The sequence below is a fragment of the Leishmania braziliensis genome, chromosome 16 (assembly GCF_000002845.2).
Source record: "Leishmania braziliensis MHOM/BR/75/M2904 complete genome, chromosome 16".
Taxonomy (NCBI): domain Eukaryota; phylum Euglenozoa; class Kinetoplastea; order Trypanosomatida; family Trypanosomatidae; genus Leishmania; species Leishmania braziliensis.
The window spans coordinates 317,778-329,077 of record NC_009308.2 but is presented as its reverse complement, the minus strand read 5'-3'; the positions used below and the strand labels follow the sequence as shown (position 1 = coordinate 329,077).

Here is an 11,300-nt window from a genome sequence, read left to right as displayed (position 1 = left end):
TACCCCCTGAGCACGTTCTTCACGATGTTGGATGCGAAGGGCGAAAAAGAAAAAGGCAAGAGGAGAGGGTCGTCTTCACCTTATCCCTTGACCTCGCTCTTTTCCTACCGCACCCTGCCTCGCTCTCTTTTTCCTCTCGCTTGACGGGCACGTGTTGCCGGCGTGAGGGTGCTCCATTGTTTTTCTTTCATTTTTCGCTTGGTTTCTTCCTTGGTTAATCGAATAACGCGGGGCTAACTGTTCACCACCACCTGTAACGCCGCCGCCATCATCACTGCAAGAGGGTAATCATACTACTCATAATGGGTGCACCCAAAAGCTCTCACAGAAGAGGAGAGGCCGACGAGCTAAAGCGAAGCGGAGGCGCTCTTTTTCTTGCTCTCACTCCATGGGTATGGGCGAGTGCTTCGAGCCGCCTGCTTTGTGCGTCTTTTCCTCGTCGCATTCTCGTGCTCCTGGGTAGGGCACAGTCGCTCACCGGCGTATATGTAGACATAACATATGCTTCAACTCCACACGTGCGTGTGGATGCGCTGAAGTGCGCCAGTGCCGTTTCTTCTTGGGTTTGGTACTTGGGGTGGCTGTGGGCACGAAGGCGCTGCTGTGGGCCACCCGGTCGAATGCTCGTCACGCTTCCGCAGGGTAGGAGGAAAATCTACATAAGCCACACACATACACACTTTTGGTCATCTGCTATCATTACTTCTCTCTTTACTCTTGCTACTTCTCTACTCCCCCCTTTTCCCCACCACCGTGCTTCGTGTTGTGTCTCTGCAACGCTCACCATCCTTCCCCATTCTTGCACTCTTGCTGCTTCTCTGTCCCATTACGATCAAAGGCGCGGGTTCCAACGCTGCACATCACACACTTTATGGAGGTATTTGGCGTGCTGGTGCCTATACGCACATACAGAGAAACAAACGCGCATGAGCACTACGGAGGTGTGCAGCTGCTGCGGATCCCAGGACTGGTGAGTGTGTCAGCCCACAGCACCGAAGCCGAGGGAAGCAGCAAAGAAAGGAAGAGCTGAAGGGGGGAGCTCAGAGGACACATACAGTGATAAAGGCGCGCCTTGAGGAGTGGACCCTGCTGACTAATCCTCGCGCTCGCGCTCTCTCCTTCCACCTCTTTACCCCGCTCTCCTTCCTGAGACAACAAGTGAGTGCACCAGCCCCTAGTGGGAATAGACAGCAAAAGGGGTGCATACACATCCGTTATACCAGGCTCCATTGATCTCATGGTATTTCATCCTTCTCTCGCTCTGGAGGAACGATGTCAGAGAGGAATATTCTGCATGCCGCTGTGGCCTTCATCGTGCAGAGGGTCCCCTGTTTCCGCTGAGTTCTGACGGTGTGATACCGGAAAGCCAGCTGCGCATAGGCTTCTTCATGTGTGGCCAAGTCTCGCGTGGCCTCGCGTTCGCTGAGCTCAACAATTTACACCGACTACTGACCGTAGCACCCAGTCTTCGAGGACTGGGGAAAAGGCGGGAGTCCTACGCACGTGAAAGTTCTGGCTGCGAATGATGCAATCATCGTGCTGCTGAGGGGGAGAAGTTGCCGATCTTTAAGGAGTACATATATTGCATCACAGAGCCGCCGACAAACCCCGCCTCGAAGCCGTTCTCAGCCGATTCATGGAAGTCGCCAGCGCCCACTGCCAGGAGAAGAATCGGATGCTGAGCTGGGACAAGTTAATGCAGACCTTGGAGAGCATATATTCTGCCGCACTTGAGTTCCATTGCGGACTGATACACACGGAAGAGGATCGACGTGCGCTCGTCTAGAACCTGTCTTCCGCGTTGAACCTGCTGAGCTCAAGCAAGCTGTCGCAGAACGATGGACCCAGCCTGCACTAGCTCATTCTCCAGATGGCACCAAAGAGCGAGCAGATAGGTGCGCAGCAGCCCGCGGCGCAAGCCACAACGGTTCCTCGGACGGCGAACAGCCCCTAGCTTCAATCCTTCGACACCATGCTCACCGAGGCCATGAGGAGTGAGAAAAGGGAGACGCGAAACCGTTCCCGTACCCTACCCCCCAGAATAAGAGACAGCTTAGTGCGGCAGTCGTACGCAACTCACGGCGTGACGAGAGGAGCAGACCATCACCCCCTGGAGGTCCTGGCGGGAGAAAGCCTGCTACTGGACGTGATACCGCTGCTCGGCAAGCACACCGCCCCCCACTTTGTGCCACTAGGCGACCCCACGGCCCGCTATATCGGGGAGCAGCTGCAGGTGACACATCGTCTCGGGGCTGGTTCGCTGGCGTGCCTCCTCTGTAGCGGACAAGGAGTGGGCGGCGACCTTAGTGGACGACTCCCTACCGGCACCGCTCCATGCCAGCCGTGCAGCGGCTCGGGGATGCTGTGATCGTGTGTGCGTGGCCCTGCAGCCGGCGCCAAGGCGCACGATGGAGGGACTGCGGGAACTTTTGTGCACGTGCCCGCGCGGCCTGTCCGTCTCACTAAGCCCCGCAGCCATGTCGGAGAAAGTCGTCACAATACTCAAGGCGGAGGACATCACAGAATGATGCCATTCCCGCAGTTGCGTGGTCGGTTCCCTCTTCTTCATGATGGGTGAGGAATGTGGCCTGATCATGAGACGATTCATCTTGTGGCTGCAAGTGGCTAACGCGTGGCTCGCCATGACAGAACGCTCTGTGCCACGCCGGTGGGGTGATGGGCCTCAAAAAGCTTGTTTTCCCGGTGCCTGTGCATGAGGAGCAGAGCTCTCTATCCGTGTTCCGCACTGCTGGCGGGATGGCCGATCAGCTGAGAGTCGTACCAGTGAGGTAGCGTGTAAGCTGTGAAGTGGTGCGAGTAATGAGAGCATCACTGACTGGCTCAACCCTACTACGCAGCGCGACCTGCTGTGAGTATGCAAGCTAATGTGCGGATGGCCAACACGCAGTTTGCAGGCACGTAGCGAGCAGTGGAGCAGGCAACGGCGTCGGTGATTCAGACGACAGGCTGGTTCAACGTCACTCTCAGCAAGGGCAGAACCGATGCCGACCCCCGCCCGCCAGGCACACCTTTGCAGGGATAGTTTTCGAACGCAAGGCGAAAGCCCTCTGACTTTGAGAAAATACAATCAGAGAACTGCCCACAGGATCTGCTCGAAACCTGACAGTGGGCCAGCTCGAGCGTCTCTTGGGACGACTGTGGTAGAGGGTCCGAGCCGTGATGACTCCGGTTTGCGAATTTTGGTGGGATTTCAAAGAGACACGGCTTCTGCTCTCTAATCGGCCGCGCCTTTTGCTGCATGGCGCATCGCTGACCGCGCTGTCGGCGCGTGCCCCGGCTGAGCTGGGCGAATGGTCAAAGTGGGCCATAACGAATGCACCACGGGGCGCATCACGCCGATGACGACGACCGGTCCGGTGTGCGACCTCTGCACCGATGCCACATGGAACGTATGGGGAGCCGTGCGCGTGAACCAGGCGACTGAGCGAGGCGTCACTACGAGCCCCGCGTTGGGGACACGCCCCCGCCAGTAGTATAGATGCATCCGAGCTCCGAGCGGTGCGTTGCGCATTTGAGGCCTTTTCTTCCTCTTTATCTGTTGGAGCCGCAGTCCACCTTCATGTGAATGACACTTACGCTCTTGCTGATTTCCTTAAAGGCCACACACCCACACACACCCACACACATAGCCATGCAGTCAACGCGGAACCCCATGACTGCATGACCCGCCTACCATACGTGGTCCAGGGCCTGTTGCATAAAATCCGGCGATAACCAATGCAGACAGGCCGATCGGTGGTCCCGTATGGCAAATCACAACGAGGAACATGCAACGACATGGGGAGGTGAGGCAGGAGTCCGGAGGGGCGGATGGCATGGGAGTCTCGTCCCTTCACAAGCACAGCACATACGTAAAGCAAATGCTCTTGTATAAAAGGTGTGCTCTACTCCGGCCGGTATGACCTCGGCGTCAGTGGTCCGTCCGCACCCACCACCGAAGTCTGATCGACTGAGACGACTATGCTGACTCGCTCATGGCCTCGGTGTAATTCTCTTCCCCTTCTCCTCTCTCTCTCCTCCCTCTCATGCTGACAAAGGAATGTAAATGCTCGTATGCACGTACGCAGAAACCCACACCCTGTACCTTCATACTGAACTCAGGGTTGTGCACGTTCACTCCTTGTCTTCCGTGTCCCCGACCCTGTGGCATGTGTGTGGGTAGTCAACTATCATCTCTCTTGCTTGCCGGCTCTCTCTCTCTTCCCCCCCTCCATTTTTCAAATTTTTTTTTTGGGCGAGTCGGCCCGCTTGGAGAGTCGGAGGCAGATGGGGGACAGGGGAGGGGCGGTTGAGGCCATTACAAGACGTGTGACTCGTTCGTTTGGCCATTTTTTTTGTCTGCACACTCTCTCCCGTTCTCTTGCATCATCTCCACACCCGAACAGGTCCTGGAGTGTTTATCGTTGTTTGTCGCCGCTTCTGCGCACAACCCGTGTTGTCGTGTGCGTTTGTGTGTTTATGTTTTACGTCTTCATCTTCTTTTCTATTCTTTCCCATTCTCCCCTCGCCTCGCACCCCTTCCGCTTGTGTCGCTCTCCCTCCCCCTTTGCCAGAAACAAGAAACAAAGAACAGAAGAAACAGCGAATTTTGTGCCTGCTTTGCTCCTTCGATAAGTGTGGGCCATGGCGTCTTATTCGGACAACGTCAACATGCCCCTCCAGCGGTCCGGCGAACACAATGAGATGACACCGCCTAGGGCTAACAAGGGCAATGTCGCGCACGCCCAGCCGCCGTCGGGGATGCTTGATAGCGCGAACACCGGCTCGTCGGCGCCACCGATTTCGCACCAACTTTCTCTGGAGGAGCTTCCTGTATTGGCACCGCTGTCATTGGGCCAACCCGCTCCGCAACACGCCGCGATGCAACAGCGCATGGAGGGCACACTTTTAGATTCAGAGGCTTCTCCAAAGTACGGCTCGTCGCTCAGGGTTCACACCCCCACCTTGACTCCGACCTTGTCCTCCGTCACGCAGGGGTTCGCTTCAGGGGAATTCCCGTCGCCATACTTGCCACACCGGCACAGCGACACTTACGAGAAGCTGCTGCCACCCGATGCCCTCGGCGCTCGGCAGCTCATCGACTATATCTTCACCCCTCCCTCCCCTGGGCGCCCATACAGTTCTCTGTGTCTGCCCTCCGTTGTGGACAAACCCTCCCCGCATGAGATAGGCTGGCCGATGCCGTTGCCTGCCGAGCCAGTGAACTTAAGGTCAGGGCGGCGTCTTGTCTTCTTTGGCAAGGGCCAGCAACCCCGATTTGTGTTGGCGGAGCGAAGGAACCGCTTCATTGCAGTGATGCCTAGACCAATCCTATCCGACACATCTGCAGCAGTCGTTGGTGCCGCACCTGAGCTCGGGTACACTGGCGCAGGTACTGGCTACACGTCCTACGGTACGGTGCTAGGCTACTCCGATGATAACACGAAGATTGTGTGGAACAATCGGTCGGAGCGGTTTGCCAGCTACGTGTCGCTCTCCAGTATCCAGACGATCCATCGTGCCTCCGCCATGCAGTGCAAGCACTGCGGGTTTGTGCTGCTCAAGCAAGAGCTTCGGGAGCACATGAGCACGCACAAGAAAGGCTCCGGCGTTGAATACGGTGTCTTCACGGACGATGAGTCGCTCGGTATGCTGTGCGGTGATTCGGGGCTCATGCAGAATCTGACCTCTCCGCGCCGGCTGGGTAAGGGCGCGCAGGGTGTTGTGGACCTGATGAAGGTGGCACAGCCAACGACGGCGGAGGTCGCGCAGGCTGGCCCATCGAGCGCGGCATACCGCTTCATCAGCGAGCAGCTTTCTCGCGAGACTCGACTGGAGAAGGTGGTGCTGAAGTCGATGCAGTTCAGCACCGAGGCGAAGGCCCTGGATGAGTACCAGAAGTCTGTCCGCTTCATGACGGTAATGAAGTATCCTCACCTCGTCGAGTACCTAGCCGTGCAGCTGAGACCAGATCACCGCACTGTCTGCATTTGTATGCCCTATTATGAAGAGGGAGACGTGGGGGCGATGATCCGCAACTTCCGTGGAGACCACTTCGACGAGAGCTTCGTCTGCTCGGTTGGCCTCCAGCTTTCTCTCGCCCTTGGCTTCCTGCACGAGCGCAACCCGCCGATCGTCCACGGTGACTTGAAGGTGGAAAACGTCATGTTTTACAACCATAAGCAGCAGATTGTGCTGATGGACCTGGATGGTAGTCGCGAGGTACTGGGTGGATGCCAAGAGGCGGTGCAGTCGTCCCTGGGTACCGCCGCGTACATGGCACCAGAGACGCTAAAGGTAGAGCGACTCATGCCTTCGTCCGACATGTGGAGCCTGGGTGTGCTTCTCTATGTCCTCACCGTGCTTCCGGACTTTCCGATGATTTTGAATCCCAACACCCAAAACCTTGACCTGCTCAACGCGGACTGCTGGGCCACCAAGGAGGACCTGTGCGTAATGGAGTCCTACTTCAGCGCCCTGAGCGGTGGTTGCTCTAGGGTTTCGTCCGTTGCGGCCGGCGGTGGCAACAGTGGTATCACCTTGGGAGAGTGTGTGCGGGTAAATGTCACACGTAAAGGGTACACCCCGGAGTTAGCGCAGCTTATTGTGGATTTGCTTTCCTACAACCCGCTGAAGCGGCCCACAGCAGACACGGTGGGGAGTCGCCTGGCAGCGATCATGACGGACTACCTGCTGCAAATCTAGCGTTCAGGCGATGTGCCGGGTGTGCATCGTTGGCACGTACGGTCGGTTGTGAGGACGAGTGCCTGTGCTGGCGTGCGCATTGCGTGTTACGTTGAGCACCTCACCAGGGGTACATACTCTTCCTGCACTCCTTCCCCTCACAGGGTATTCCTTTTCGTTTCGTGGTGTGGGGGGCTCCTGCACCGCTTGTCATTTTCACTCTCAGGTGTAGGCGCGCGCGTGTTTGTGTGTTGGCCTCTCTCTGCCGGCTCTTTGACTCATCTTGGGCAACGAAAGGTGGTCGGTTTCTTCGTCTTCCTCTTCACTCCTCTTTTGACGTATTGTGCGGTTTCCCTCTTTCTCCTCTCGCAGCTGTTTCTCTGGATCGGTTCCTCCTCCTCCACCACGCCTGCGGGTGTTGTTCCTGCAGCCTCTCTCCCCTCTCGTCTCTTCTACCTTTCCCTTCTCTTCTCCTCTCATCGGAGTCGGTCGGTGGGGGAGGGAGTTGGAGGTGGTGTGTGTGTGTGTGTGGTGAGAAGACGGTGTCGTCTCAGCTTTTATTGCGCTGTACCTTTGCACAGCTTTACCCCCCCCTCTTTCTATCGCCTTTGTCGAGCGCTGTTTTGCGCACTCCTTCCAATTTTTTGTTTTCTCGTTTTCAGCCTTTTCTGCTCTTCGCACCTCTTTTCGTTTGCTCCGTCCTCTCTCCTCTCCTCTCTCTCTCTCTCTGCCTTACCACACACACACACACACACAGAGAGAGAGAGGAGAGACGAGAGACGAGAGACGAGAGGACGGAGGGACCACTTCTTTCCCAGACGCGCACTCGGGCATCAAACCGTAACGCTGAATGCGCACTTACCCACTCGCCGAATGAAACTTACACTGCCGCGCGCGCCTTGGACTTCTAGGGTTCTCCGTGTGAGGCGTTGGGCAAACTGGCTCTTTCAAACTGCGTCACTGTAGTTCTCTCTTCCGGCTCTGCGTTCGAGGTCGTTATGGCGGTCTTTCTCTCGGTAACACGTGAGGCGCGGATGAAGAAGGCTGAATACAAAGACGAAGGGAGGACGGCAACGACACTGGTGCGCCCGCACAGAGGGTGTTTGTCGTCGCGGTACTTGACACAACCCATGGCGAGGATGAGGATATGTAATGGAAACAAATGGGCGCGAGAAGTGTCGTTGTCCGGCAAAGCAGTCGAGCAAGTCGATCAGTGCCGTACGCTTCCCCCGGAGTATCGCTCATCCAACTCTTTTCCTTCACTCCCTCTTCCTCTTGCTCCGCTTATGGGTCTCCTGCGTGTATGGTATCGGGCGTGGGCGACATAAATACACTCGCGGCACTTGAGGTGAAGCACACAAAAGAGCCGCCGTGGGAGAACTTTACCTCATCACCTCGACTACCGCCACCCAGACTATCACCTACGTACCCAGCTGCCGAGCACTTAGGACAATGCCTGTCATTGATACCCCGTTTGTAATGGAGCTGCATCCCGGAGAGGAGCTCAGGCTTGCTCAAGAGCCGTCGACTCCCCTATCGTCGAGCTCTTCCGTAGCTTTTTCGCACAGCACAAATGCGCTCGCGAAGAACCAGTTTCATGCACTAGTGAGCGGGGTCGCCTTCGTGGAGGAGGACGCAAATGACAGTGGCGCAGCCACCGCAGCTGCCACGGTCTTCAAACCACACCACAAGCACAGCGTCATTCGTGTTACCCTGCTTGCACACATGCAGCCGCAACCGCAAGGCTCGCCGACCAAGCACTTCATGAGGACGGTGACGCTGGCAAGTTGCAACTTCAGCAGCAACCCCTCCCCCAATGGCGATGCAGGCAATGTTGCGTCGTTGTCGCGTCGAGACAAGACGGGAGAATCGACGCTGTCGCTTCCTTCTACTGCGACACGGGTGGAGAGCACTGTTCAGTTCCGCTCACCACTGCTTTTTCACTCGAGCGGGAGCATCCAGTCTTTGTCGGTCGTCGCTGAGGACATGGTAGCTACAGTCGGCTCCTCGGATAGCAGAGGGTCTGTGAAGCGCTACAAAGGCTCACGTCGGTTTGGGGTGCGTCTGCACGGTATCCAGCATACATTCCTGACCAAGGAGCAAGTGCTCCTGCTGACACAGCGGTAAAGCAGTGTACCGTTGTAGTGCAGCCCAGCTGCCTTTCTCTGTGCTTATAGGGCTCTTCGCACCCGCCGCTGAGACCCAACACGTGCCAAGCGTGCTTGCTGACACGTGTGTGTGTGTGTGAGGTGTGCGCAGGTACAACTGGGACAGGACACACGTAAAGAAATTTTGGTTTGTACGGTTAACTCAACAGAGCCAACGAAGCAGAAGGAGTAAACGAGGTAGTAATTCCACGCAGGAATGACTTGGGCCCACAATCGAACCAAGAAGAAGTGCCCACTGCCTCTGCTTGCCCAGCTGCTAAGACAAGACAGTGGGACAGGGGTGGGTGGGTTGGAAGGTGTGATCCTCTCTCTACCTTTTTCAGCAGTGGAGGCGCCGGCTCTGTCCAGCTGCACAGCGGGCGAAGGGGTTCGCCATGAGGCAGTGCAAAAGGGGACCGACGAGGTCTCTGAGGCGTTTTTCCTTTACTTTTGCCCTGGTAGAGGGCTCAGGTGGACCAGGCCACCCGAGCATGCGCTCCAATGCGGGTTTTCGTCACTGCCCCGCCACCCCCCTCGTTCTCCTTACCCTCTCGCCTCCCCTTCCACCAAGCCGCTCTCCTCAGGTGCTTTCTGCTTGTGTTGTAAAAAAAGGCCGCCTCAGGGCTGCTGATCGACGCCCCAACCTTGCGGGAATCAGTGGCGAAGCCATCTCCACTTCACTAGGCGGGTGAGCTGTCATGCTTTCCCACCTCTTGTTCTCCCTCGTCCCTCCCTACGATCTTCTAGAGGTGGCCTCACGTGCACGGGTGCACACGAGGCGCGTGCTTCGCTCTCGCTCTCTCTGTTGTGTGCGCTCGCGTTTTTTTTCTGCTTCCTCCTCTCCCCCTTCCACGCACCCCACCACAGGCGGGTGTCATTATCGCTCTCAGCGAGCACGTACGCATGTCGGCAAGGGTGGCTAACTCGGTGCAACAGTCGCCTGGACACAGCCATGGGGGCCTCAGCACACCGGTCTCCGGCGGACCACAGCACAAGCTGTACAGGAGCGTTCCTATTGTGTCAGATGCGTATTGGGCGCCGGACTTCGCGCACATGGAAGCTGCTCGACGGCAGAAGCCGTGGCACATCGACTCGCTCTTCTTTGAATCCGTCTCTGTCTCGCTGGTTGCCACAGTGAAGATGTTCCTTCACGGAACGCGTGGGCGCCCTGACATGTCACAGGGCCGCTTCAACTGGTTCGAGGTAATGGGACTCTTGATTGGTCATTTCAACCACCGCGAGCTCATTTTGACCGACAGCTTCAGCTTGCCTGTCGCTGCGTCGGAGGTAGAGTGCAACATGACGGAAGCCTCGCAGATTTACATGGCTAATTACCTCGAGTACCACCGCCGCCTCGGCAAGGCGGAGCCAGGTTGTATTGGGTGGTATCACACCCACCCTGGCTACTCCTGTTTTCTCTCCGGCATTGATGTGACGACGCAGCAGGGCAGCCAGCGGATGCAGGACCCCTGGGTGGCGCTAGTGATCGATCCGGTGAAAACACTGCGAAGTGGTGAGTTCTCCATGAAGGCGTTTCGCACTTATCCTGAGGGGAACCTTCAAGACCAGTGCTCTCAGAATGGGTCTCACAACGCTGCTGAGGGTGCCCACCCTGCTGCATCTTCCGCCAACGCCTCCGCTTCTCTCGTGTATGAAGGGTATGGGCTGCCTTCTGTTAGTCGCTTAAAGGAGTTCGGCATGCATGCGCACAAGTACTACGAGCTGCCCGTACGCATAGTGCAGAGCGCGCGCGATGCGCCACTGTGGGAGCTGCTACAACGACGTTTCTGGCCCCTCTCGCTCTCCCTCACCTTCCCGTTCGCGCCGTCGACACAGGTTTGTCTTTGCTCCTCTGCCGAGCTCGCCAAGGTGGTGTCCGCCCTGGCGGCACGGACGCAGGGCCCGTACGCGCATGAGCGGTCCCCGCTGGCACGCGGGCGCTTTCCTCGCAGAGGCGACGTGGAAAGCATGCCGTTGCTTTATCAGTCAAGCAAAGGCGTTAGAAGCGCCCAGGCGTGCAGCGGTGGCGACGGCAGTGCAGATGCTGGCGATGCGGCAAAATTGGAGCAACGACTTCTCGCGATTACAAGCGATGTACTCAGCGCCAGAGCGGAATCCTTCTCCTTGATCGGTGCTTCGCGCCCCGTGCACGCGGAACTGCGTGCAGCGATGCGCGCTGTTGCCGCGGCTACAGGGTCTCTCGCAAGAGGCAAGAGACACAGCTGCACGTCACCGGGGTCCGCTCGCAACGCGCAAAAAGAGGTGTCCCTCTCGTCTTCGCCCACTTCCAGCCATGATGACTCAATGGAGGAGGAGGAGGCGTAAAAAGGGCGGCGTGTGCTGCGGTGATCGAGCCTAGCATGCGCAGGGCAAATCCCATGGATTGAGTTGGTGCATGTGAGTGTGTGTGTGTGTGTGTGTGTGTGTGTGTGGGGCCTGTTCTCTGCATCGTTCTCACCGGCGTTGGTC

General features: G+C 57.4%; 3 protein-coding genes across 3 annotated transcripts; all 3 read left to right on the top strand.

The window, feature by feature from the left end:
* Positions 1-4,644: 4,644 nt before the first annotated feature.
* On the top strand, positions 4,645-6,705 carry LBRM_16_0880 (putative protein kinase; the record flags this gene model as incomplete). Its single annotated transcript, XM_001563640.1, has 1 exon — positions 4,645-6,705. One exon carries the CDS (start codon positions 4,645-4,647, stop codon positions 6,703-6,705), a length of 2,061 nt encoding a protein of 686 aa, XP_001563690.1.
* Positions 6,706-8,136: 1,431 nt separating this feature from the next.
* Positions 8,137-8,811, top strand: LBRM_16_0870 (conserved hypothetical protein; the record flags this gene model as incomplete). The annotated part of the gene is made up of 1 exon (XM_001563639.1): positions 8,137-8,811. The coding sequence occupies one exon, from the start codon at positions 8,137-8,139 to the stop codon at positions 8,809-8,811; it is 675 nt and encodes a 224-aa protein (XP_001563689.1).
* A 923-nt stretch (positions 8,812-9,734) lies between these two features.
* On the top strand, positions 9,735-11,156 carry LBRM_16_0860 (putative metallopeptidase; the record flags this gene model as incomplete). Its single annotated transcript, XM_001563638.1, has 1 exon — positions 9,735-11,156. One exon carries the CDS (start codon positions 9,735-9,737, stop codon positions 11,154-11,156), a length of 1,422 nt encoding a protein of 473 aa, XP_001563688.1.
* Positions 11,157-11,300: the final 144 nt, after the last annotated feature.